The 27,959-nt window shown below is 42.0% G+C and overlaps 2 protein-coding genes and 1 long non-coding RNA gene across 13 annotated transcripts in view; 1 reads left to right on the forward strand and 2 right to left on the reverse strand.

Annotated features, from left to right (window-relative positions):
- The window catches only part of LOC148686196 (uncharacterized), a 59,265-nt gene extending 54,973 nt beyond the window's left edge, over positions 1-4,292 (reverse strand). The window contains exon 1 of one of the 2 annotated variants that reach the window (XR_015948885.1): positions 4,171-4,292. This is a non-coding gene — a long non-coding RNA (uncharacterized LOC148686196). Of the gene's footprint in view, positions 1-2,229; positions 2,320-4,170 lie in introns of those variants that run through there. The other variant, XR_015948884.1, reaches the window with a different exon arrangement.
- Positions 4,293-4,324: 32 nt separating this feature from the next.
- On the forward strand, positions 4,325-14,629 carry SLC66A3 (solute carrier family 66 member 3). The gene is made up of 7 exons (XM_035109847.3): positions 4,325-4,549; positions 5,928-6,010; positions 6,093-6,162; positions 7,014-7,071; positions 10,595-10,715; positions 11,404-11,445; positions 13,233-14,629. Exons 1-7 carry the CDS (start codon positions 4,401-4,403, stop codon positions 13,322-13,324), a joined length of 615 nt encoding a protein of 204 aa, XP_034965738.2. The 5' UTR covers positions 4,325-4,400; the 3' UTR covers positions 13,325-14,629.
- Positions 14,630-17,015: 2,386 nt separating this feature from the next.
- ROCK2 (Rho associated coiled-coil containing protein kinase 2) overlaps positions 17,016-27,959 on the reverse strand; it is a 76,091-nt gene continuing 65,147 nt past the window's right edge. For 7 of the 10 annotated variants that reach the window (XM_088665725.1, XM_035109844.3, XM_035109843.3 and 4 more), the window contains 7 exons: positions 27,608-27,678; positions 25,529-25,617; positions 24,475-24,553; positions 23,476-23,737; positions 22,347-22,584; positions 21,281-21,424; positions 17,016-19,263 (listed from right to left, as the gene is read on the reverse strand). In XM_088665725.1, coding sequence (XP_088521851.1) covers positions 19,260-19,263; positions 21,281-21,424; positions 22,347-22,584; positions 23,476-23,737; positions 24,475-24,553; positions 25,529-25,617; positions 27,608-27,678 — 887 coding nt within the window. In that variant the 3' untranslated portion in view covers positions 17,016-19,259. The remainder of the gene's footprint in view (positions 19,264-21,280; positions 21,425-22,346; positions 22,585-23,475; positions 23,738-24,474; positions 24,554-25,528; positions 25,618-27,607; positions 27,679-27,959) is intronic. The other 3 variants (XM_088665727.1, XM_088665726.1, XM_088665722.1) reach the window with 1 other exon arrangement.

Genomic DNA, 27,959 nt, shown 5'->3' on the forward strand with positions numbered 1-27,959 from the left:
AAACTAATTGATAGGTTTTCTGACAAAATACAGAACACCATCAAATAAATAACAGCACAAACCTGTATTGCCTGTTTCCTACACAGTGTGCTTCCTTGATTGGTTTTCTAATATGCTTCTGTGCTACCATAATTTAAGTTCAAGCTGTTATTTATTTGATAATTTTGCATTTTTCACTGTATGTCCAAAAGCCCATCAATTCATTTCAATATCAATTCATTATGTCAGGCAACAACTTCACCCCCATGGCACTTGGGCCACGCTAGCTAGGGCTGATGAGTCACAGGGTCCCCCACCACTATAATAAACTTTTGCATGTCTCCTCTTAGACATCTTTTTCCTAAACTACAAAAAGGGGGCTTCCAACTCTCTCCCTCATAAGGAAAACAGTTCAACCTTTGGGTTTCCCTTTTCTGTTAAACTGGGAAAGTTTTTTTATTTCCTTGTTAAGGATTAGCAGTCCCTGACCCCCCCCCCATTACAAAACAATAACCCCCAAACAAACCATCCAAACAAACAACAAACCAAGAGTGGGCCACAGGTGGATCTTGCTAGCCTGTTCGGATACAAAATAAGCTATGGAATACGCAGTTGTTAATTTCTTTAGGAAAAGAAATGTGACACGTTGGTATAATTACTGTGCTACACAGACTGAGGACTGTTCTTGGTAATCTTCCAAAGACAAATGTAAGTGTGCCGAACTATTCCATCAGTTATTGGTTTAGGCATGTTTTTTTTTAAAAAAGGAATAATTTCATTTAAAGTATACTACAGACATGCTCACGCAATCAGGCAATATAAAGCTTGTGGAGAAAGAACAGACTAATCTAAATGAAGATATTTTCGCTCAAAGGATATAGCTCTTAGCTGTAAAGTATTGCGTGGGGGAATCAACAGCAGCAGGAAGTGAAGATTAAATGATGCTAAGGAAAAGCTTTTGCTGCTCTAGCTTTTAAATTACATATAATGTTAGCAGTAATCCAGCTCTGTGACTAATGTGCTTTTAAGTACTGCTGGCTAAAGATCAGCAAGGAAGGAAAAAAAACCACTGTGCACATATAGTAAAGGCAACAATCCGTGTATTGTTTTCCTCAACTGCTATTTGGCCCGTCAAGCTGTGGCTCTGGACCTCACATGGCTTGTGAGTTGCACACTGCTGTGTCGTCTTCTTCTTTGGTGATCACTCTTAACCAAGTAAGATTGTCTTCCATGAATACGGTCTTAACAGTGAGTCCGTAAGTGACTGTGGAGGCCAATTCTGGATCCGTATATCGTTCCACAGTGACGACATAGGTTTCCAGGCAGGAGTTGATCATGGTGAGGGTTTGCCAAATGTTCCTTCCTCTTAGCTCATTTCTCCTTTTCGTCCTGAGTTTGTGCTTCTTCAAAGTCCACAACACCTTTTGGTAGAGGCTATTCTCCAATTGGAGTGCTTGCAGACCAATGTTTCCCAGTTGTCGGTACTGTATTTATACTACATTTTTAAAGATTTGCCTTGAGAGCACCTTTGGAAGATAATAATCAGACATTTAAACAACATGACCTGTCCAACAAAGCTGATGTTGAAGAATCATTGCTTTGACACTGGCGATTTTTTGCTAAACTAGCACATTTGAAACCTGGCTGCAACAGACAGCCGCTTGCAATCAAAGGTGGCATCAGGCTGCCCTTCCATTTCAATAAACACATCTATGTCCCACTAGCTGCTTTAGCAAACATATGTAATCTAAAGCTAAATCTTACATTTCAAGCCAAGCAAAACAAGATGGGGTAATTGAAACTATGGGAATGTCATAACCATGTGTGCTCAGAAGTCTACTAAATTCAATGGGGCTTACTTATAGATCAAGCAGGGTTAGGATTGCAGCCACGGACCCATCACTACAGTCAGATTTGGGGGAAGTGCAGGGCTTAAGTGGGGGCAGCGCAGAGTCACACAATCCTGAAACAGGTTTTGAATTCTAGTCCTAGCACGCACAAATAAGGGTGGGCTTCTACTCATGTGAAGACTGCGGTTCTCTCAACCAGCCTTCTCTGTTTTCCTGAACGTTCCAAATCAGACAGTGAGGATTCCAGACATACTTCTTGAGTCCCAATAAAGCTATGGCGTGTCATTGCCGCCCACTCAGGGCAAATGGGAATGTATTTGGACTGTACTCTAGGTTGTCAAATAACAAGGTGAAAATACAAGCCCAGTATCTTCAACAGCAAGGAGGAAGAACCTGTGACCTTTCAGATGTGCTGGTCTATGATTCCTACCATCCTTGACCACGGGTTGTGCTGAGTGGGGCTAATGGGAGTTGTAGTCCACCAACATCTGAAGAACCACAGGATTACCTGGGACACAAATCAGAGATAGCCATTGTGGCACTCTCTGTATCATTTTTTTGGCCTACAACCCCCATAATTCCTGACCATTAGCTAATCTGGTTGGCAATGATGGTAGCTGAAGTCCAACACTATATGGGGGGGGGGTCACACCACTGGCTATCTGACAGACAGCGTTAGGTGGAAGCCCTTCACAGTGCAGAAATATAACACATTGCAAGCTAGCATATACTCATCAAGATGTTGTTAAAAGCTTGAGTTTACAGTGACTAGGTGAGCACTCAGTGTTTCTCCTCAGACTTGAGTTGTCTGATCCTATGCAACAACATGCTCATTTGGGGATTTGAACCCTGAACTCCCAGGTCCTAGTCCGACACCCAGGCATCCCCAGACTTCATCCCTCCAGATGTTTTGGACAATTCCCATCTTCCCCGACCACTGGTCCTGTTAGCTAGGGATCATGGGAGTTGTTGGCCAAAACATCTGGAGGCCGCAGTTTGGGGGTGCCTGCTCTAACCACTGCACCACACTGACTTCCTAGAGCACTTCTATTATGCACAGCTAAATAAATTAAGTACGTAAATAAATGTGAAAAGCAAAATGTCACTTAGAGAAGGATCTGAAATACTTTCCTTGAAGCTTGAATTTGTTTTATTCTGGGTTGTTTTATTTGATGTTTTAATGTGTTGTAAACCACTTTGAGATATAATATATATATAATTTATATATACTGTAATATAAAGTGGCATAGAAATGATGATAATAATAATAATAATAATAATAATAATAATAAATAATAATAAATATACATAGGCTTGCAACCCAAATCTGCAACCTGACACACTTTCCAAAGCAGTAAGATCACACTGGGACTGACTTCTGCATAAACATACAAATAATTCTGCAGCGACTTGTGTGTAACTTCCAAAGTTGCCTTCTCTCTCTCCCCCCCCCCACTCTAGAACTCTTCAGCTGATTGGCAAAAAAGAAATTCAACAGGTGCAGCTTAACAGGACAATTGGAAAAACATAACCAGTTGGATTCCTGCCAACCTAGCAGTTCGAAAGCACGTCAAAATGCAAGTAGATAAATAGGAATCGCTACAGCGGGAAGGTAAACGGCGTTTCCATGTGCTGCTCTGGTTTGCCAGAAGCGGTTTTGTCATGCTGGCCCCATGACCTGGAAGCTATACGCCGGCTCCCTCGGCCAATAATGCGAGATGAGCGCGCAACCCCAGAGTTGGTCACGACTGGACCTAATGGTCAGGGGTCCCTTTACCTTTAACCAGTTGGATACAGTATTTGTTTTGCCGCGAAAGGAGTAATGCAACTGAAAGAGGGTAGGCCCTGCTTTGCATCAGGTGGCGTTGACAACAGTTGTTCCCCGTGCTTTTCTTTGTAACGATACTCACTAAGAACGAACCTCTTTTCTTTTGCAACCATTTTGTGCCGCCACGCACGGCGCTTTGATCAACCTTGGGCACCTCATTAAAACAACAAAATGGATTTTAAATTTTTAAAAAATCACTGGGTTTTTTGCCAGCTGAATAACAAACAGCCTACTTTTTGCGGCAAGGCGATGCGAAGGAGTTAACTCGTGAGGCTTTCCGCCTCTCCTCCTACTGTGGGTGCGGCCTTTGAAACTCGGAATAGGATTTTTGCGCCCTCGCCCTTGACAGAAATCATTAAAAACAGAAACTAGGAACAGCTCTCGCGGGGAGGGGCAGTTACACTATTATTACACTACTATCGCTACAAGTACAACTACCACTACACTAGTAATAATAGTGAGGGGGGTAAAGAGGTGTGTGTGTGTGTGTGAAGAATAACAATACAGTAATACCTTTTTGCAAGCCACGCGCGCCATGCAAGCGGAGAAACAGGCGCCCAGGGCGCGCCGCCTTTCCCCCCATCTCTCCTCCCACTGGGCGTTTTCCTCCCCTCGCTCCAGGAGGAGGTGGTCCCTTTAGCAAAGGGCGGCGGAAGCAGCCCTTGCCAGGAGGGAGACGAGCAGGCGGCGGTGGCTGCAGCAGCGGCAGCATCTTTTGGGGGCGGGGGAAGGGGGTCATCGCCATGGGGCTGGAGTCGCTGCTGCTGGACGTGGCCAACTGGAGCACGATCCTGGCTTGCGGGGTGCTCAAAGTGCCGCAGGCAGCCAACTTGCTGGCTGCTAAGTCCGCCCGGGGAGTCAGCCTGGAGAGTTTGGTGCTGGAGCTGAGTGGGCAAGTAAAGGGATCTTTTTAAGTTATGGCCTTCGTTTTCTCTTGGGTTTCGGAGGAGGGAGAACTCCCGTTTCTTTCTTGAGAGTTTCCTGGCGCTGAAGCACGCGAGGTCTTTCCCCTAGGGCTGTACTTAGTGTTGGGAGGGAGAAAGCACTCTGAACACACACGGAGGCACTCTGAACACACCCGTTATGTTTTCATTTCCCGAGCTGCTTTCAACTCAAGTTGGCACGGGTCGGGTTCTCCCCTTCAGGCGCTGTCTACTCGACTGCATTCTTGCATTTCACGGGGTCGGACTAGATGACCGTTGGGGGACCCTTCCTACTCCACAATTCTATGACTGCTGTTTCATGCGTGGCCTGCCCTGCCACCAGATGATTCAAAAGTTCCTGGGCTGAGCCCGTTTTTGAAAAGAGAAATGTGAGCATTGGCTCCTGTTTTCAAGAGACGTAAACGTGGCTTTAATATGCGCGATGGCTCCCAAACGGGTTTTCTTTTCTTCTTTGGGCAACTTTGAAAATAAATGAATAAATAAATAAATAACTGAAGTAACAAGTAGTATCATTGAGCATGTGCAGATTTCATTCCCTGTATCGCAGACCGGCTCCAGGTAGCCTCTTCTATATAGGTTGCGGTTTCCCCACAAGCCCTATTTTATCTACTTAAAAGATATGGTCTGTTTTATTAAACCTCTTCTTTTAAGGTTGGGTGGATACTTCTAAGGTTGTTTTGCACAGAATAGTCACCTTATTCCAGTGCTGTGGCCTCTTACAACGACAGCCATGCTAATAAAACACAGAAAGCAAATACAGTAATAATAAATCCTTAGCTGTCTGTGTGTACACACTGTACCTTTTAACCACATGCAAAACATTCTTCCTCTCAAAGAATTCTGGGTGCTGTAGTTTAAGGCTTGCTGGGAAAGAGAACTCTGAAGGTTGGACTACAGTGCCCAGAATTCTTTGAGGGAACGAATGTGCTTTAAAGGTATAGCTTGTACCACACAGCCCTTCTGTGCTGCAGTGTGTGGTTCGTAACCCGCAGATATCACTAGGTTTATTCATGCCCTGTGTTATTAAGGGCTAAGTCATGTCTTGCCCTCTGTAACTGACCCCTATCAGAGCTGGATTTAGAAGATCATGAGTGGTTTGCCCACATCAGGCATCGAGCTGGGGGGGGGGGGGCACCGCAACAATGGCGGAAGGCCAGGCAGACACTGAATGTTGGCGTTGCTGAAATTTGAAAGCCCCAAGTCCACCACTGCCCATATGTAGTTAACTGCTCTGCATCTGAACTGGGGCAAAGATATTGAAACGGAGCCTGTGTTACTTTTAAGTGTGCTTAAGGTAGAAATTGAAATTGTACCTCTCCCTTTCAGCTTCCTCGTATGCCTGCGGTATATGAGTTACTACAATTATCCTCTGCTGACGTATATAGAATATCCTATCATCATTGTGCAAGGTAGTACATTGCTCCTACCCGCCAATATTGCAGCATCGTTTGTTTCTCTTGCTCATGATCATTTGTGTTTGTTGCGTTTCAGATGTCATTCTTTTGCTATTTGTCCTTCATTACGGTGGCAAAATGAAGCATGCTTTGCCTTACACAGCCATGTATCCTTTTAACTATCTTGTTTGCTCATTTCCATTTACAGTATATAGCATTTCTGCCAGTTCTTTTTGTATTCCGTCGTCTTGAATGAAGCAACTATTTTCCAGCGCACATTCCTGATTTGATGTGCACATTTTTTTCAGGATCTTATTCAGGTGTTTTCTGGTGGATTAAGCTGCAGCACTTGCAATTGATTCCCTGTAATGGAATATAAGGACTTTGTGGGGAAAGTTCAGGCCCAGCATGAACAGCCTTTCTTTTAACTCCTGGGATTCTTTTATTTTTAGGTTATGTGCCACGCTTATAATTAAAATCAAAACTCTGTACCAGGGTAGAGCAACCTGAATAAATTACACATAATATTTTCATAATTTGCTTATTTTGCATAATTTATTGTCAGGAACAAGGGGTAATTAAACCCCATCCCCTCAAAAGAGCACCCTGTCCAAATTCCCCTCTGGGTTCTGGCATGATGAGGCATTGCCTATCTTTTACAGCATGATCTTCATCCTTTTTGGGCCTATGGGCACCTTTGGAATTTTGAGCTTGTTTTGGGGACCAGCGCAAAATGGCTGCCTTGGAGGCGCAGCTGACAACATGGCTGCCCGAGAGTGGCGTATCCAATCACAAAATTTACAGCCTTGGGGCTAGAAACCCTTTGTGGTGATTTTTACAGGCTGCCTTTGCAATTTAGTAATTACTTAATTGGCTTTTTAAAATTCATTCCTTAAGCTACCTTGAGAAGCTACATTTCTTGACCCGGAAAGACAGGGTGTAAATGCATTTAACCCAGTGAACTACCAAGTGTCCACCTGATTGCCAGCATCCTTATGCAACTTAACCTCAAGATTAGATTTGTGGCAGGATGGTACATGCTAACCCTGCAGAAATGGATAGTGGACCTGGCTATGGTAAGTAGTTGGTTTAATCACGGCTGAAGAGGGGGAGGAAATTGAGCAGTTGGGGGAGTGGTGCAGGAAAAATCACTTGCTCCTTAACTTAAAGAAAACAAAAGAGATGATTGTAGACTTCAGGAAATGTAAATTGAATATTCAGCCACTTATTATTGAGGGGCAGTGTGTGGAACAGGTCTCGGTGTTTCGATTTCTGGGAATGGAGTTGAGAGAAGGCCTGACTTGGGGAGAAAACACCAAAGACCTGATGAAGAGAGCACAGCAGAGGTTGTACTTTCTGAGAATTCTCTGTAAAAATAATATCTCAAAGGACCTGTTGACGGCATTTTACCATTGTACTGTTGAGAGTGTATTAACTTATGGTCTGTGTGTGTGGTTCAGGACCTGCATGGCCAGGGGAAAAAACAATGCTGCCCAGGGTTGTAAAGACTGTGTAATTGGGTGCACCCTTCCCACCTTGGATCAAATCTATGCTTCCAGGTGTCCTAAGAAAGCTGCAGAGATAGCGCAGGATAGTGCGCACCCCGGAAATGATCTCTTTCAGCTTCTGCCTTCTGGAAGAAGGTACAGGGTTATGAAGACTAGAACTAGCTGACTGAAAAACAGTTTCTATCCAAATGCGATTATGGTTTTAAATGCAGTGTAAGGATAGTCTTTATGGGGGTATATTGTATTTAATTATGGGGCATCAGAGTCTGGGGGAGCTAATCAGGATGGAATAGCAGGCTTGTTGGTTTTGAACAGGTGTCAGCAACGTTTTCCGGCCGTGGGCCGGATCATTGCCACTGACGCTGGTCCGTGGGCCGGACACACTCTGGACTTGTGCAGAAGCGATTTCCAGCTTCTGAGTATGGGCGGCGCATCGGAAATCGCTTATGTGCATGCCTGGAAATGCGCAGAAGCGATTTCTGGCGTCTTGGCATGCCCAGACGCTGTATTTCAGCACCACTCTGCGAGTCCCCATGCGCGCTCCGCCGGTTTAGCACGGTGCGGGGACTTGCCGAGCAGGCAGCTCGGTGACTGGGCGGCTCGTGAGCCGGATAAACGGCCTCCATGGGGCGCAGGTTGCTAATGCCTGGTTTTGAATGTCTGGTGTAAAGTTTTTTCAATTTCATTGTTCTGTATGGGACAATGACAATAAGATTATCTATCTATCTAGTTGGAAGGAACATGTCTATTGCCTGGTTTGCACATCATGGTAAGCCAAACTTTGGCTCACCCAGATTGCATGAATGCGCAGGCTTCCAGAGGAAAGCTTACAGCCACTTTTGACTTTTTAAATCCTGCACCACACTGAGCTAACCCAGGTTGGTTAAGCTCTTTCCTTGCTAACCACAAGCTGAATAATAAACAGTGGCTACAGCTCATGGTTAGCAAGGAAAGAGCTAGAACATAAGCCCTGGTTTGGATGACACACTAAGCCAAAGCATGGCACAGCTCAGTGTAGCAGGAAGTAAAAAGAACAGGGAGGGGCAACGTAGCTTTGAATTCCTTGCTGCCAGTCCACAAGCTTCTCATGGTCCAGTTGAGTCATAAGCTTGGCATGCACATCATGCTCAGCAAAAGTATCTATATAGTCTCTCCTGTTTAATGTAGTGTTTCCCAAACTTGAGTCTCCAGCTGTTTTTGGATTACAACTCCCATCACCCCTAGCTAGCAAGACCAGTGGTCAGGGATGATGGGAATTGTAGTCTCAAAACAGACCCCAAATTTGGGAAACAATTGTTGAATGGTTCCAGTTCTTGGTGGAAAGTTTCCATGTGTGCTGTGGGAAAGTGGTGGATTGGAAAGCCAGAACCCAGTGACCTGGCTGTTGCATGCTTCATTATCTCCACCACCACCTGGATTAAGATATACCATATTTTTCCGTCTATAAGACGCCCCCATGTATAAGATGCCTCCTTTTTGGGGGGGACTCAAAAATACCCAGTCCACTCTCTGCAATATGCGTGTATAAGATCTTCCCTAATTTTTGACATTATTTTTTAGGGGGGGGGGAACCTGGTCTTATACACAGAAAAATATGATTATATTGTAAAACATTTATGCATATTTCCTGAGGACTAGTGCTTTAAATTGAGCGCCAAGGAGTGTGGAATTAAAAGTGTGTGTGCTTACTAGAGAGTGGGCCTCCCATGAGTCAAGATACTTCACCCCAATTGCTGGACATTGCTGCAGTGTTTCTTACTCCTGAAAATCACTGGTAGGCTCATTCTCCCACTGCTGATGGAAAACGAGGAGGAGCTTAAGCTGTCTGTGACAAGTGAAACATTTGCTGAGCAAAGCCATTTTAACAAATTCTTTATTCCATTTCTTGCCTCTGAGAGTGTTGAAAGAGCCATTCTGATTGCAGCTGGCTTTCCTAAAGTACCACAATTTTTTATTTAAAATAAGAGAGCTGAATCTGCACTACTATAAAGTTATAGGTAGACTTCACTTGACAAGATTGGAGAGGGGCTGAGATTGGCTATGTTTGGATTTTAAATGTTTGGGGTTAAGCAAAAAAGCACTCTTAGGTTTGCAATCCTAGCCCCATTTACCTGGGAGTTAGCACCACTGAATTCAATACAACTTACAGTCATACCTCAGTTTAAGTACGCTTCGGTTTGAGTACTTTCAGTTTAAGTACTCTGCAGACCCGTCTGGAACGGATTAATCCACTTTCCATTACAGTGGTACCTCGAGTTACGAAGATGATCCATTCTGCGGCTGTCTTTGTAAGTCGAGGTTTTCAGATGTTGAAGCGCCACTTGTGCGCATGCGCAAAGCACGATTTTGCGCATGTGCCGGCCGCACGTGCCGACAAGACTTCCAGGGTTGTCGATTTCGGAAGTCGAAACCTTCGGAAGTCGAAGCGTCCGGATGTCGAGGTATGACTGTACTTTCAATGGGAAAGTTTGCTTCAGGTTAAGTACGCTTCAGGTTAAGTACAGACTTCCAGAACCAATTACACTCATACTTTGGGTTAAGAACGCTTCAGGTTGAGTACTCCACGGCCCCGTCTGAAACGGATTAATCCACTTTCCATTACTTTCAATGGGAAAGTTTGCTTCAGGTTAAGTACACTTCAGGTTAAGTACAGACTTCCAGAACCAATTACACTCATACTTTGGGTTAAGTACGTTTCAGGTTGAGTACTCCACGGCCCCATCTGGAACGGATTAATCCACTTTCCATTACTTTCAATGGGAAAGTTCGCTTCAAGTTAAGTACGCTTCAGTTTAAGTACTCCGCAGCCGCCGTCTGAAACAGATTAATCCACTTTCCATTACTTTCAATGGGAAAGTTCGCTTCAGGTTAAGTACAGATTTCCGGAACCAATTGTGTACTTAAACCGAGGTACCACTGTACTTCTGAGTGGACGTGCTTGCGATTGAGCTGTTAAGTCTTCAGAAGTTCAGAGTAGATTTAAATCTCAGCTCAGAGTTAAAACTTTCCAAAGCAGCTGATTTATCCTGAATTGGGGCAGTTTTCCACCACACCCCGTACTTCCCACTCTATCCCTTTTCCTTCCCTGCAGAATTTAAGCACTGTAATCAGCGCTGCAAGTAAACTTGTGCAGCTTCGTTATCTTTGGAGGACGAGAGATTCTGGGCAAGTGAGTGCCACGACTTGGAGTCTAGCTGTATATACCTGTGCAAGTAAGCAGCTTCTCAAACTTTTAGCTTTGTTTACTAAATACAAATAAAGCAAGCATGCCTAAATTTGATGGCTCTCTAGAGCCACCAGCATCAGAACATTTTCTGATGCAAATCACTCTGTGCAAACTCCCGCTTTAGTCCCTGCCACCTGAAAACACACATCCTTGTTTTGATGAGAGCAGCTCATGCCTGAAATAGAATTGCCTCCAAAAATTGGGTAATGCAAACTTCTGGGTTTCCTGCTCAAAGGAATTCCAAGGGAAATTAAAAGTTTGTTGGCCTAATAATATTTTGGAGATGGTTCCCTATATCTTATACAGAGAGAAAATGAATGGAAATTGTGGGTGACATCTGTACTGTGAGTGCCTTATGTCTTTCACCTGAACTGGAAATTCTGCTGGGAGTTGTGTAGTAACTACACACTGTGAACGAAGTTGACTTAAACGGGCTGGATTTGCTTGCAATTTTAATCTGAAACTAAATTTTGACTCGCACGTGGAAGGAAAAACATCAGAGGAATGCAGAATTATCAGCAAAATATCTTGCGTAGGGGGTAAAAGTTGTTCTAAACTGAGCCATTTCACTTATCTTGGGGAAACCACAGGTTTCAAAAGGCCAGTATATTTGCCTGACAACTCTCCCCTTTTGCCTGTTTAAAGTGTGCTAATATGTTCTCTTTCAATTGCAGCCAGAATATTTACGACAGTAATGACAACAAAGGATGTTACAGGTAATATTGTAATGTCAGGTGATTTGTGTGTGTGGCAATTTAAAATTTGTTTTGCTGAGGACAATTAAATAAGGGGTCCTTAACTAGTCAGCAAATCCACTGACACATTTCCATCAATAGCTGTAGTGCAGATGCTTTTATGCTACCTGGTTACATAACTGGGGGAGCTCAGAACAGAAAAGGCTTTCATTGGACCAACTTTTTTTGGATGGTGAGAGGCAAACTTTTCAGCCAATGGACTTAATCACTCTGAATAGAGAGGAAGCAAAGTTTGCCCAGCGGACCGAACATTGGCTACAAACACTGGGTCACTCCAGTTTGCATCTGTAATTAGCACATGAGGTTCACTTTCCATATTTTTGTTTCACTGGCATATTGTTCACCTAAGACAATTTTGGGGGGTGGGGTGGGGGTGACACAGAATCTTGCAAAATATCTGGTTTATGTTGTATCTCTTTAGGGAGAAATGCTTGAATAGTTATGGACAAGTCAGTCTCCTCGGACCTGTTCTTTGCATTTTAAACACAAGGATTAGAAGCATCTACTGTGGGAATTTGACTTAAAATCCTCTGCATATAAATTCTGCAATTCAAGTGATTTATACAGTATTAATATTGCACTTTCAATATTGCTATTGACAAGGCAGGTAGAAATGTACATTCCAATCAATCTGCCACTTTGCAGGCGTGGATGGAAACCATGTGCTTTGCATCCAGCAGTGCATGTCACAACCAGCACTGCGCATTATGTTGCGGTTAAGGGACAGAAACCGCCTTCCGTGTGTGAATTTTGCCTCGTGGGGTGCATGCAAATTAACACAGTGGTCAGGTATTTCAGTAGCTACTGTGACGTCAGGTTGGCATAGCTGTGATTATACCTGGAACAAAATAAAAAAGTGACTGATAGTCAGTCACCCATTTCCACCACCCTTCTGAGTGATACCCCTCCCCACCCTTTCTCTACATATAAGCATCTGGGGACTTCTATTTCAGTGTATCTGAAGAAGGGTGCATGCACACGAAAGCTCATACAAAAATAAAAAAACTTAGTTGGTCTTTAAGGTGCTGCTGGAAGGAATTTTTTTATTTTGTTTTGACTACGTCAGACCAACACGGCTACCTACCTGTAATTATACCTGGAAGTTTCTCTTAGCTTCTGGGCTCAAATATTGGCCTTTTAAAACCTCAAAGCGGGGGTAGTTAACCTGCAGGCCTATGTTGCTGAATTAAAACCCGCATCAATCCCAGCCTGTATGGCCAGTGGTCAGGGTGATGATGGGAGTCGTAGTTCAGCAGCATCCTGAAGGCCACGTATTAGCCACACCTGCCCTTAAATGCTTTGGGACCAGGCTATATGAAAGACTACCATTGCCCAGGATTGAAGAATTTGCATTCAAAGCCTTGGGCTCTGGTCTGCAAGTAAAAATGGTTAGGTTAGCATCAAGGACAGGGCCTTCTCCATGGTGGCTCTTTATTTCTGGAATGCCCTCTACAGGGAAAATTGTATGGCACAGACCTTTAAGAAAATGCTTTGGGGTTTTAAAAAATATTGTGTGTGTGTGTTGTTGTTGATGTTGTTGAGAACTGTTATTTGTAACTATTGTTAATATTGACAGTTTTTACTGCTTTAAATCGTAGAATGTTAATGTCTTCTATTGATTGATCGTAACTCGTCTCAAGTGTGTTTATCCTATGAGAGACTAACTAGAAATATAGTAAATTAAGTTACATACAGTAAAATGGAGAAAAACAAAAGTTTTTAACTAAACACTTCCCCTCCCCCCACAGTTCTGGTCCGTTTCATAGTCATGATGGCTCTGAATATATGGGTCACAGCAACTATACTGCAATACAGGAAGCCAGCAAAGAAGAGTGATTAAGATGACGTTCTGTCTATTTTAAGTGGTCTGGATCGAAAGGAAGAATGAAACCAATATATGAGACGGTAAATTAGGACCAAAGTTATCACCAAGCTTCAGTAAACCAGAAATCCATTTAATGGGAAACTGCTGATGTTTCACACACTAAAGGAAGTTGCCACTATGAATTCAATAAAAGTTCTGATGTTTGTTGGCATGCATACACTTTGATGTATTTTGTAAGAAAATTTTAATGGATTGCCGAATGTGTGCCCATATAGTGTTATTGAAATACTAAAGCAACTTCTTATGCCTCTCACTCTCCCATCAAGTATCTGTTGCCAAATGGAAATGCAGCTGTGGCGTCCCTTTTTGTCAAATTCTAGTTATGTATGATACAAGCGTTGTTCCAGGGTATGAGGTTGTAGCACCCTTAAATGTATTAGTTGCTCTTGCATCAGCCCCTTACCAAAAAACTTAAGTTTCATTGCTGAAGCTTTTGTTTCTGAGGTTACAGTGTGCTCTTTCTCGCACACAACTGGAGTTTTAACTTCTTTACTTGCTCAGTAAACCTGTTAGTCCTGCCTGCTGCATAGTAAATTGGTTCTCAAGTTTCATGGACTGCAATAATAGTTTAGAATAGCTAAGTTTCTTTGGATTGGGGTCTTATTCTTTTACACATCCAACTTCCTATTGGTTAGCTGGTTCTCAATATCTAATGCAGGCATCCCCAAACTGCGGCCCTCCAGATGTTTTGGCCTACAACTCCCATGATCCCTAGCTAAGAGGACCAGTGGTCAGGGATGATGGGAATTATAGTCCAAAACATCTGGAGGGCCGAAGTTTGGGGATGCCTGATCTAATGGGTGCCTGTAAAAGAAACAACAGCCTACATAAATGCTTTTAAGCATTTCCAAAATAACTGCAAGAATGGGTTTGTTTCGGTTGAAATACACATTAAACTCCAGGAATATAAACCCCATTATAAACTTGCCTGAGCTGAGAAAAACAGCTGCTTAGGCTGGCTACCTAGGATTCAGTTACATTTTTGAATGACAGTTGGGAAAGAGCGGCAATGCTTCATCGCAGTTCAGAAAGCATAAATATAAAATCCTTTATTTTGAAAGGCACTTTCAGAAATGCTTCCAAATATGTGAAAGTAAGCAGCCATTCGCTACTTCCCTGTGGAGCAAGGAAAAGGCAAAAATGGTGTTTTGAGCTGAATCTGTACAATGCGAATCTATACATTTTGAGCAAGCCAAGCCATGAAAACTTTGTATGACTAGAACCTATTTTAAGTCAATAAAAGCTTTATATTAAACACAATGCTTCTTACATGGTTTAAATCTATGCTTGGGGAAAATAAACCTCCTATGGCTTTATCTGCTGTAGCAGTTGTACATTACCGAGGAATGAGTACCATCAATTTAGTCTTAGCACCAAGGTACTGTAAAGGTACACCTGACTGTTAGGTCCAGTTGCAGACTCGGGTTGCGGCGCTCATCTCGCTTTACTGGCCGAGGGAGCCGGCGTTTGTCCGCAGACACCTTCTGGGTCATGTGGCTAGCATGACTAAGCCGCTTCTGGCAAACCAGAGCAGCGCATGGAAACGCCGTTTACCTTCCTGCGTGAGCGGTACCTATTTATCTACTTGCACTTTGATGTGCTTTCGAACTGCTAGGTTGGCAGGAGCTGGACCAAACAACGGGAGCTCACCTTGTCACAGAGATTCAAACTGCTGACCTTCCCATCTGCAAGCCCTAGGCTCAGTGGTTTATATCACAGCGCCACCCGCGTCCCTTAGCACCAAGGTAGAAGACAGTATTTCAAGGTGTCGTTCTTTGGCAAAGTGCCCTGCACTGCATTATGGGGTAAATACTACCTAGGAACTCCCATTGTGCGGAAAGCTTTACAGTGTTTAATGTGAAGAGAGGAGACTTACTACAAGCTGGTGTGTGGATGGGGACTGTTGTCAAGCAGTGCAAATTGAAGAACTGAAGGAAGCAATCATAAAACCAATGCATGCTTGCAAGATCCAGTCCAAAATGCATACATCAGGGGTCAGCAAACTTTTTCAGCAGGGGGCCGGTCCACTGTCCCTCAGACCTTGTGAGGGACAAGACTATATTTTGAAAAAATCTATGAACGAATTCCTATGCCCCACAAATAACCCAGAGATGCATTTTAAATAAAAGGACACATTCTACTCATGTAAAAACATGCCGATTCCTGGACCGTCCACAGGCCGGATTTAGAAGGCGATTGGGCTGCATTCGGCCCCCGGGCCTTAGTTTGGGGACCCCTGGCATACATTATCAAGGACTTGTCAATTTGCCTCAAAGGGTTTCCCCAATTACTGTATACAGGCAGGGAATCCTCCTGGATTGGTGTACCTCATGCCACATTTCCAGCTAGTTCAAGTGCAAAACCTAGCAGTGCCAATGTTTACTCCCTTGAACCAGGTACAATATGGAAGTTGTGTCTTAAGCAGCAGCCTGTTCTCAGAACAGTGGGATACAGGAAACTAAAAGCTAGGAGCACATATAGCAGTGTTCTCAACTGCATGACAAACTACCTTTTAGTTTGGAGAAAAGCAAGCAGAGGGAGACCCAAGTGAGGCATATGAAATTATGCATTGTGTGAAGAAGGTAGACAGGTGAGTTGGCAGACTTCCTGTGGCTACTGGATGATGGGCCTTGGGTAGCAGGGTCTCTTAGGGAAGGTATTGCCAGGTACCTTCCTATCTGAACATCAATCTATTTCTGCCAAACTTGTGAGGCAATTCCCAACGACTTGTTAAATTTGTGGCTTTTTCTCCATAACTATAGGACAGAGACCGCATCACTAAACCAGGAATGGAAAATCTCTGGCCTGGCCTGACTTCACCTTAACCAATGAAGTCTTTAAAAATTTGGAAAATCCAATAGTCTTTCTTTCAAAAAATGCATCCATTCAGGGGACTCCGGTACCATAGGCAGCATTGGGAAGTTGGATTTAAGAATAAGATCCCACTGCTAGAGTCTGAGACTGATTTCCAACTACCATCTTCTACCAAGAGGGAGCTGGTCCTGGGCCCACCCATTTTCCTTACCTAAGAGTGAGTCTCTGTGAATTAGTCAGATCCAAAACATGATGGTGGCAAAGGATGGTCTACGTAGGCAAGAGACATAATCCTGCCAATGTTTACTAAGACCAAAGCTCCATTGTGCTCAATGGGATTTACTTCCAACAAAATATGCAACAGTATTGTTGTCCCATGCTGTTTTAGGGAACTGATTTGAACTCTTGCTCATGAGTGGTCAAATTTGATAGCTGTCCCTTCAACCTTTGGATGTCCCATTATCTTCTGACAGATTGGCTCATACAAACACAAGTCCTGAATGTACCTGTGACCTGCTATTCTTCTGCCAAGCTTGAGCGCTTATGCTATTCTCTGAAAAGGACGTGAATTAATGCTTCACTCTCCTTTTAATCAGGCACAGGACATCATCTGATCTTTCAAAAGGTGTTACACAAAGCTACTTTTAAACACAGGGAACATTTTGTCCAGCATTGGTTAGCTGATTCCAAGAATTGTTAAAAATGCATTTCCCTATAAATGTACGGTATGTAAGCAACATTTTGTCCTTCAGAATTCTAAAATAACAGTTCTATGCAAGATGTTCCATTTGTATACTTCAATTTATAAAAATCAACTTACCAACATCAGGAATTATTTAGTCTTACTCAAATAGTTTATTTAAAAATATATATATATATTTCTTCCAATTCTGAACTTCCCACAAATAACAATTTTATATAAAATATGTATGCCTTCAGTGAATGGAAACAATTTTTATTGTATACATGTTTTAAAAATAAGTTTTGTATGCAAAATATGCATTTTTAAAAATATGCTGTACTCTCACTATTCAAAACAAGCAAGCAAAATGATAAACTTGCTGTGCCATTGGGGCTCAAAGATAACTGAAATAATAAAGGTATATTTTAAATTATGGGATGCACAGCTTCTCATACCTAGTGTGTGTATAAACAGTAAAACTGAATATATGGTTGGTGAGTCACCAACTGGATCTTCTTTCTGTGCGTGACTCAGTGAAACAAATTCTTACTCATTTCAAGGGGGTTTGAATGAGAGAAGACACCAGTTTATAGTGAGCTCAAACTCACTGCATTCTACTGCACAAGCCCTCCTGAAGCAACTAAAAACCACAGGGGAGTGTTTAGTGAATTGTACCTTATGGGTGTCTATTGGGTGGAAATCCAATTTTTTTGGTTGAGATGTTAAATAAATCTTGGTTCTCTCCTTTCAAATATCTACTAAGGAAAACAACGTAGTGAAATGTCTCATTTCCTTCATTCAAATGTTAATTCTGTATTTCATTAGCACTAGCACACAACATATATATGCATATATATGTAAACATATGGAAAAAAAGAGAGAGAGAGACCAAGGAGGAGGCTACAATAGTTCTTTTTTCTTTTCCTTTTTTTTTTACTGCCATCATGTTTTAACATTATAGCATACTGTAGTTGTATAAAACATGCATTTTTTCTGGATAAATTATGGACACATCATTAAAAATCTCACATAAATTATATTTTGTACAAAATCAAATTTTTTATTTAAAAATTCGATTAAGTGCCTCTAAGGCCCTTTCCTCACATATGTTCTCAAAAACACACAACTGAAATTATCTTCCTGTTCCAAATGCTATGTGCTAAGAGAACAGGATTCAAAAAGTTTAAAATACATCTACAGTATGTTTCAATCGTTAAGGATTGGTGACAGTCCTTAGATATTGATTGTGTGGTGAAAATGTAAAAATAGATAGTATGCAAAAAAAGAAAGGCAGAACACTGTTTTGCAGCACTTAGTAAGGGTAATATAAAATCAATGACTAATACTGAGGTTTGTACAAAGGGTGGATGGGAAGTTATGCCTAAGCATGAAAGCTATATATTAGTTCTAATACTACCTGTTCGTTGTTTTTGAAATCAGTACTCAGCTGACCCCTCTCCTCCCCAACCCATTTAGATATACATTCAGAATAGACTGACATTGATATAAACTATTATATTGTAAACATAGTGCACTATATTGTTCTGCCACAAAGCAAAATTGCATCCCAAGAGCTGGGAAACCTCTGGATCCTTTATCTCTCTTAAATATCTAGAATGGGCACAGACTTTAAGGAAATGACATTAATTTAAGGCATTCAAGACTGGTAAAAGAGGACTGCCCATTAAGTAGTTACTGGATATATACTTGGAAGTTATTATTATATGTCGCTGCTGAAAACAGACATGCAGCCTTTGATATACAGATAATGAATGGCAAAATTCAACAGTATGGCTTTATACACGTGCATAGTTGCAACTGCAGGTAATGGTATATGAATAATATGTATAAAAAATAAAGTGGAAAGTTTTTTTTAACCCTCTTGCAGCATTACAGTACAATATACATATTTACACACCAAAACACATACACACACAGTATAATGGTCACTTCTTTAAGATGCAGTCTTCATCAGTGTGTCAGACCCTCCTTACTGCCCTTTCTTCTGGCAAAATTGCTGGTTGCATTTCTCTAAAAAAAACTGACCAAGAGTTGGATTCATCACGTTCCCCCACTCCTTTTATTCCTCTTGTGACATGTAGTGAGAGTCTTTCCCAGAGAGAATTTGTAGAACAGAATTTGAGAGTATCCTTGTACTATTTACCAACCATTCCTAACTTGCTCAGTCACCCAGAGGGATTACATTAAAAAAACCAACAGGAATTATTAGTACGTTGTATTGCAGCAAGAAAAAAACACACACCTCTGTAAACTTCTTATCTATTTATACTTGAACTGTCTTTCAGAAACATCTATATATATATATTCGTAACCCCAGGAATATGATGGTTCCGTCTTATCAACTCCAATAGTGATGGTATTCATAGGAGGCAGTTAGCTGAAAAAGAATTTTAAAAAAGATCTGGTCAGTAAAATCTAGAAAACATATTTAAAAACAGTGAAATTAATTCTATGGCCTGCAGGCTCCCAAACAAGATCCAAGCCAAAAGCAGCATTGGGAAATTGCTGGACCTCCCACCTGCCTGGGACAGCCTAACAGGTCAAGAGTGTCTTCCAACCTGCTTTGGAATTGTTTGATAGGACATCTCTTTGATCTCCTGTTCCCATCCTGTCTTAAAAGAAGGATGAAGTCTCTTTGTTTCCTTCTTCCCTTTAAACAAACAGCAGCGGGCACCAGGCAAAATAAGTTTTCCAAACAGCTCAAGGGCAGCAGGCATACACAGTCCTCCTCTTCCTGGTTTTAATGGGATTTTAACCACCATTACCCCCTTAAAGTGTTCAAGAAGAGACTTCTGTATCCAGGGCCGGCTCTAAGGCAAGGCTGGGTGGCGCCAGGGGGGCGCCACGCTGCTGTGCCCACGGCAGCCGCGCTGCGCCCGCCAGACAGCCATGCTGGGAAATGGGGCGGGGGGGGGGTGCGCCGGAGGGATCTTCGCACCACGGCGCCAGATACGCTTAAGACGGCCCTGTCTGTATCCCTTAGTTTTGAGCCCCATTTTGCTTCCAGTGTGAATGCAGCTGTTGAGTTGTGGGGGTGTGTGTGTCTTCTTTTGCTTTTATCAGTTCCTATTTTTATATTTAAAAAAGCTACTAAAGTAAAGAAAAATACAGGTATTTCACTAAAAAGAAACTCTGGGTTGAAAGTCTTAGCATTTCTTGGCTGACCAGGGTGGAAGAGTGTCCCAACATCCTCCTCAGGGATGGCCATGTTTGCTTTGGGAAAATATGGAGCCTGGCCATATTTGGGGATTGAGGCCTGGCCCCATCCAAGTCTATGGCCTCAATGACAGAGAAGTATGGTGGGGAAAGGGAGTAGGGGCTGGGGAAAGACTGGAACTCTACATCCCGCCCCTTCCTCTTAAACAGGATAGGTTTTTACCTAGGGAAAAGTGGAAATAGTTTCCAGCATGGCTGCTCCAATGCAAAGCAACTTAGAGAGCAATCCTATAGCAAGATCTGCTGGGATGAGTGTGGGTATCCAACTGATCCAGGAGGTTCTGGATGAAGCCAAGGTATGCCAGCTTAACTTCTTCACATGTGTCTTGGTCAGAAATAAGTTAGCGTATGTCTCTCCTCTTGGCTCAGCTGGGACCCAGCCAGCTAAGCCAAGTCTGGTTGACCTTAAAACAGGTGTAAACCCTGGAATTGGGGGGGGGGGGTTCCCCATGATCATATTGCAGCGGGACCAGAGAGAGGGTACTCTGGCTAGATCATAAAACTCTTCAGCTTGGTCACATGATCTTAGAAGCCAGCATAAGTTTGGCCAGCAAAAAGGGTGATGCAACCCAAACAGTATTTTAAAGGCTTGTTTTCCCTCTGCAAGGCTTGGAGCAGCTTGGCCAGCACTTTACGCTACCTTAACTCACGCTGGGGCTTGCTCTATGCTAGCTTCTTGTATCGAGGTTTGGTCCCTTCTATCACGAATGAGCTGTTATAAAAATAAAAATGGCACACCAATGCAAAAAAAGCATATCAAGTTCTCACGGCACTACCAAAGAATGCAATACGTATGCAAGTCATCAGCTAAAATAAAAAGCTGCACAACACTTCAAAACGGATATATATGTTGCTGCCCACATCTGAGCCTGGAGCAACATATAAAAAACATGAAACGTAGATTTTTTAAAAAAAGCAAAACAAAACATTTTTTGCAGAAAGTTAGTAATACACAGTTGAAGAGCATCTTACAACACAGATGGCGGCCATGTGGGTTTTGAGAACTACATTTTCAAAATATTTCAGAAGTTAGATGCATGCATGGTTAAATGTTTTTTGCATTTATTGTAAAATTGCTTTTGGGAGCTTTTAAGCTGGCACACTTTGACTGCTGGGGAAAATCCAAACAGCATGCTTCGTTTTAAGAAAGTCAATCCATTCTCCTCCTACCCATTTACCTCTTCAGAACAAACACATCGTTATCATCATCATCGCTATCATCAAGATCGTTATCGTTCCCAGCATCATCAATATTAAAATCAATATCAAAATCAATATCATCAAATGACCAATCCCAGTCTCTACATGCCACATCAATTAATCTGCAAAATGAGGTTTTAAAGTTTATGAGACACAGTCCACTAAAAACAATTCTTAATATGGCAATCAGTGCAACTTTCTCCTGATGCATTAATGGTGACATGACATATTGGCTGCAGTCTAGAATCCATATACACCATTCCTGTGTGCTTTCTTAGCCCTGTCTCATCAGTAAAGAATATGCAACAAAGCATAGCTTTGATCTGAAGGATTGCACACACATCCTGGAGTATGTCATGTGGTGCTTTTCCCTCCCAAGAGTGGATTAGTAGTATTCTGACACAATGTAACAATTGGGTGAACAATATTCACCTTAAAACCTGGGCTTTAAGTAAAAATTATGGGCCCTGATCAAGAAAGCCACACTTAAAACACACACAATGGACTTACGAGCTGCACGGATTGTAGCTAACTTTTTCTAGATTGGACTACAGCAGCTCTTGTACATTTTATATTTGGCAATTCAATAGCCTTTTTGACATGAATATTCCCCATAAAACTGAAATGTTATTTTATATAGGGCACAGCTGACAAACAAGGGAGAACATGAAATGCACAAACACTGCATTTCATGCTATTCTAACAAAACAATATTTATTTATCATTAAATGACTCTCTTATTTTTCTGCAAATCACTGCTGTAATGAAATATGGAATAAAAGATAAAATAGCAGTGTAAAGCAATAAAAATCATTTAAATGTTAAGGAAGTGCCTGTTATTTTTTACATCAATTTATTTTCCATACTCCACAAGAAGCTAAATAAATTGTGGGCGAAGTAATAAAATGCTGCCAGGATGCCGTGCTTTAGAGACCGTCAAAGAAAAAACTAAAATTGTCTTATGTGAACGATCCAGTGTAGTAATCTAAAAACCAAGAAGGGAAAACCAAGGATATTAACAATTTCCCACATGCCACTTTTTACCTGGTAGGAAAGTCTTTCTTTTCAGTCGGGGGGGAGAGTTGGATTGGTTTAATTGGCCGTCTTAATGATTGGTTTGGCTGTATTTTCATGGAAGTTCTTGGTGATGATCGTGCAAACGGATCTGGTGCTGGAGCCTTTTTGGGAATCTTTTTCCCTAGGCGGCTCACCCATTTCTTCTGTTCCACTGTGGAACTGGCTAACAGTAGTAGATTCTTTGCAGTTGAAATATCATAATTTACTGAAACATATTAAAATCAGAAAAATCAGAATACATACATATGTACTTAAAAGCCTCAACTCCCCTGCTGGAACCAGGAGACTCAACTTTGGCTTAACTCTAACAAGATGAAAAGCCTTGTTGAGCAGTGGTCAAATGAGCGGACAGACTATATAAAGCTAAAGTCCAAACACATAGGGCACCTTGTTTGATTCTTTGAAGACAGAAAGTTTTAAAGCCATGGGGCACAGAAGTCATGTTAGGATTTATCCATGAACAGTATTCAGAACATCACAACACATCCTTTTCTCTCAATTATATTTCAGAAGCAAAAGGCTTTGAGTTGTGAAAGAAACAAACAGTTCAAAATTACAGAGAAACTTGGTTTATACACAATGCTAAGCCAGTTTAGTAAGATAATTTAATAAGAATAACCATTATTCATTTGATCTTCTGAACCCTCCCTAGCAACATACTATGATTTGTTTAGTATCAACAAATCATAACCTGAGCTCATGGTTTGTTGTTCATTTACAAACCTTGATTTGTTTTAACTATGGTTTCAGTGTTAGGTGAAAACCCAGCACTCTTCTTTAAACCATGGTTTTTTTTGTCTTCCCACCCTGGTTGCTCACTAAGCTACAAAAGACATAAGACAATAACAACTAGAAAACAAACTGAACTTTGAAGAAACAAGCCATGGTTTGTATGCTCATCTGTGACTTGTTAAACAGACCATAGCTTAGTGCTGTATGTGAACCAGCTCACAAACCATCCACACATCCCAAATGCATAAAGCTGACTAAACTCACTTATATAAGCAACCCTGTTAGCATTTCACAAGACTGAAGAGTTGCATCTGACTCTTCTAATAGACCAATCCATTTTATACTATAGTTACTTGCTAGGTACCTTTGCAAGGTGCAATAATCTCTTCCTTTTTATCCATGTGATCCTTATGACATTTAATGTGGCAGCGGCGGCATTCCAAAGCAGGAGGAGGTTTGAACATGTGCCATAATGGCTTCATACAAGCCTCACAGTTGGTTGGAAAGTGATACAGAGTAGGTATAAACTCATGGCCTTTGTGGCAAATATAGTTTGACTTCTCCCCTGCAGAATCCACAGGAAATTCTTGCTCCTTTTTGCTTTCTCCTTCATTATCATACAGGATCTGGAATCAAAAACAGAAAGCACTGTACCAGTAATACTTGGTACACACAAGCCATGTTTTACAAAGGAGAAAAAATTGGTTGCCCCGCAGCACGAACATAAATATCAAACAAAGACAGCAAGAAACAATGAAAAAGAATGTGAAATGCTTTCAGATGGCCAACACAGTTTGACGCATTCCACCTATTATCCACATGGTGGATGTGATGGGCTGAATGCAGTGTTCCTTCTGCGAACAGGAGGGCTGCCTCTACAAGAAGAAGAGACTGAGATCCAACAGAAGCTTTCACTGGAGGGAAGCATGCTGTGTTCTGGAAGGTCCCAAACCCTCCAGAGCAGCATTTCAACGGGGGCAGGGAACGAGGAGGACTGGGCGAAAATCACCTCCCTGATCCTCTCTTCCATGAAAGCATCCTGTTGAGGTAGACATGCTCCCCTTTCCAACTTGGGAGCTCACCTGAACCAGCCCAGAGATACATAAACGGGAATGACATTAATACAGAAAGGAGCCTCTTGTAGGGCTCATTTAGTAATACAAGACTTATCTTTTCTGCCATCCAACTCCACAGTTGAAGAAAAATAGCAACTCCCAATCCCTTTATTTGGTTACAATTTGGTTCAGAATATATTTCAAGTGAAACTATACCATGTCAAGTGTATTCTGACTATTTAAGGAATGCATGACTCCTTCTTCTACCCTCTCCCCCCTTTGTTGTTCATAATTTTTTAAAGGCATACCTGGAATATCCTAGGAATATCTTTGGAATCTGCTCTGTATACATCTGTTTGTGTGACAGGCCGAACATGGAACAATTTGCTGTAGCAGCACACATGCAGAAAGTCAACGGAAATGTAAGTGAGATAGGAAACAGTAACGTAAGGAATACTAATCTATGAAAGTCTATGGAAGCTCTCTCTTCAGTAGAGTTCAGTTTGGACATGAAATAATAATTTAAAAGTAAGATGCACCTGTGTTAATAGTACAGTATTTTAAAGACTTAGTAGTGCAAATTCTACAATCAGTACATTTTTTAAACTGCCAAACAAATATTACTCCAAGTATTATTTGAACTCTTTTCCTATGTAATCTTTAAACAAACAGCAATCGAGTCAAAATAAGAAGAAATGGATGTCATATATATGCCCTCTTTAATTAGAACAAAGGATCAGTTAAGTCTTGACCATTACAAATTTACATAATAAACCTCTGTGATTAGATGGCACGAGGACAGAATTTTATTATTTCTTCATTATAATTATTAAAAAGTCTGGTCTGGCCCACCTTTCTATCACCTGACAGTAAAATGATGTCAGGTGACCCATTTTTCCTCTGTTGTTATTCAAGTTGCTATACAAAGCAAAAAGCAAATCAGGCAGGGCTTGAAGTTTCCGCCCATCAGCTAGATAGGCAGTGTCCAAGCCCTGCTTTGGGCAGGAGTCAGTTGTGCCATGGACTTCCCTATGGGGAAATCTGCCATGTAGCCAAGGACCTCTGTAAACCAGCCGACCCTTGTAGGCTTGCTCTATTGCCAATCACTTGACCAGCAGCTACAGGAAGCCCCCCTTGTCAATGAACAACTAGGAGGGCACTTTAAGGGGCAATATTTGGGAGAAATGATCTCATGGGCCAAACTGGGACCCTTGCTGGGTCAAATTAGGCCCACGGGTATAAAACATTACAAAAAATCAGAGGGGAAAAGAATTTTAAAAACACAGCAAAAGCTATGCAATAACCCATAGGAAGATCCTGTAAAATAGAAGCAAAAAGATAATGTCACAAAACAATACTTACTCTATGTCCAACACCATGTAAGGATTTGATTGCTCTTTATCTTGTTCATTGTGATAGAATAATATTTTCTTGCTGCTCACAATTATATACTGTTTTTTAAATTTAAAAAAAAGTAAGTAAACACACAGGTTGGGCAACAAATTTTCACTTTGATATATACATGCCATTTTTCTTCCACGACAATACTTTCATAGGATTAAACCACATCACAAAACAAATTACTTAAAAAGTTTGATAACTAAAGCTACTTGCCCAACAAAGTCGTCTAACCCAGTAAATGCATTGTTACGATTTATGTTGCAATAGTCACATCAAAAACAATGGGCAAAACATCATCAAAACTAAACAAGCAAAATAACTCTTTAAGATATGATGCAGCAAGCATGATAAAAGCTCAACTAAGTTACAAAAACAAAATCCCAATGTACTAAAGTGTCTAGTCTTTGAATCAAGTCCTTCATTAGCTTTAAGACTGTAATTGGATTTCATGCTGATGGATAGCCAAAATGTGCATATACAACCCTTCCTCTCTCAGCCCACACCCGAATCTGTAGTGGCCTCTACTTCTAGTGTATGCCTAGTATAAAGTACATACCCCAGTAGAAATTTGTCTTATTGTGAATTTCTGTTTGATGATCTAGGTGGAAGACGTTCTACAGTGGGGTGACACCTCCTACTGGAGGGATCAGGCAGGGTCCTCTCAAGTCTTTCGCCTCTTTTTTGGGGGGGGGGGCAGAACGTCATCCACGTGGTTCCCCTCCAATTTGAAACCATATCGGACCCTGCTTAGCTCTGCAAATGTGCTTGCAGTTTTATTGTTGCAACACCCGGAGCGGGATAGCTCCTCAAGCCCAAATGAAATATTGGGCCACTCAACTCACAGGAAGAACATGGGCAACCGAAACGAAAAGAACATAAAACTAAACTGACAGAGGAAAATACAGAACTACCCCTCTCCCCGCCCGAAAGCGACAGGTGATGTCTGAAGATGGGAAAGGAAGCAATCGGGGGGGGGGGGGGAGGCTACATTAAGAGGTACTCACCTCAGCAGATGCAACCAGAGCCATAGGGAACCAGTCAGCCATGGAACTAGAGGAACTAGAGTCAGACAGATGTCCACAGAGCAAACACCATGGCACGGAGGCACAGACAGAGGACAGGACACTATTGTGTGGTAAGTCAGCCTCTCCTCACAGGCACAACAAAAAAGAGAGGGGTAGCCATGGTTGTGCACCGAAGCCCAAAGGCTGCCTGAAGAGGCATGAAGGGTCTACCCACACCAATGAAGGTGGGACTGCATGCTCAAGCCCTCACATGGGCTACAACAAAGCAACAGGAAGGGTGGGGAGCAATGCAGGCAGGTCCCACTGGATGCTTCTTGCACCACCACCCCCGCATCAAAGGAAGCTGGACAAGCCACAGCAATGGCTGCGCTCAAGATTAAAAGGTGATCGCATTTAGAAGGCTCTTTGCAGGATGTGCCTGGAGCTCTAGCAGTCACCAAGGCCCCCAAACAAAAAGCCCCCACTCCTCCGCTGTGAATTCAAGAGAAGGCAGGGAGAGATCGGGGGCGGGGAGATATTGGGGAGGGAACACACAGACTCGACAGGCAAGCTAGAAGAGGAGACTGAAAGAGGGATGACTCCTCTCCCTGGTGAAGATGCTAACAACTTGAGGGGACCCTGCACATTCCTTCCAGTAGGAGGTGTAAGCCCACTCTCAGAATGTCTTCCACCTGGGATCTGGCAAATTCCCATTTTCTCTGCTCCTCCTGCTTCTAGCACTTAAAAGAAAACTATTCACTAAGGAGGAGATATGGGAAGATAAGCAGCCAATGACCCATCTTCCACTGTGAGTGTGTTTGATTCCTCAGTTTTCTCTTCCTGTTTTTGGTGGGAAAGCCTTCAGGAACCTCAAAAGAAAGTGTTCTTGCATCCCAGCCAGGCTCATAATCAATCTCTAGAAAAGCAGCAGTGTATCAAAAACTGTAGTGCTTCGTTTTTACGCGCTGAACAGAGCATTAAAATAACTGCATACCACGCCCAAGTAATAGCTCCAAGAATTGCATGCATTTCTTACCTTTTTAATCCATCCATATTTTTTTGTATTGTTTCGGGCAGGCAATGATAGCCAGCCTTCTAGCCGTGACTCTGAAAAGTATTAAAGTGAGCAAACATCGAAACAATTAATATTGAATAGGTATTGTGCTACTTTTTAAAGTCATGTCAAGTTAAGAAAAATGTTTTCTTGAAAGCTATGTTCATCTACAAGCAAATAACCATATTTCAAAACAGCTGATATTTAGAAGCAAACACGAGCAAAGCTCTAGTCATAAAATTGTGTCACCACACATTCCTATTAGTAAATGTTTTATGTTCCACAGCAGAAACATATTTAAAGCATTTATTACTATTTAAGGAAATGTCTGTGC

Source organism: Zootoca vivipara, chromosome 3 (genome assembly GCF_965207765.1).
Source record: "Zootoca vivipara chromosome 3, rZooViv2.hap1.1, whole genome shotgun sequence".
NCBI classification, from domain to species: domain Eukaryota; kingdom Metazoa; phylum Chordata; class Lepidosauria; order Squamata; family Lacertidae; genus Zootoca; species Zootoca vivipara.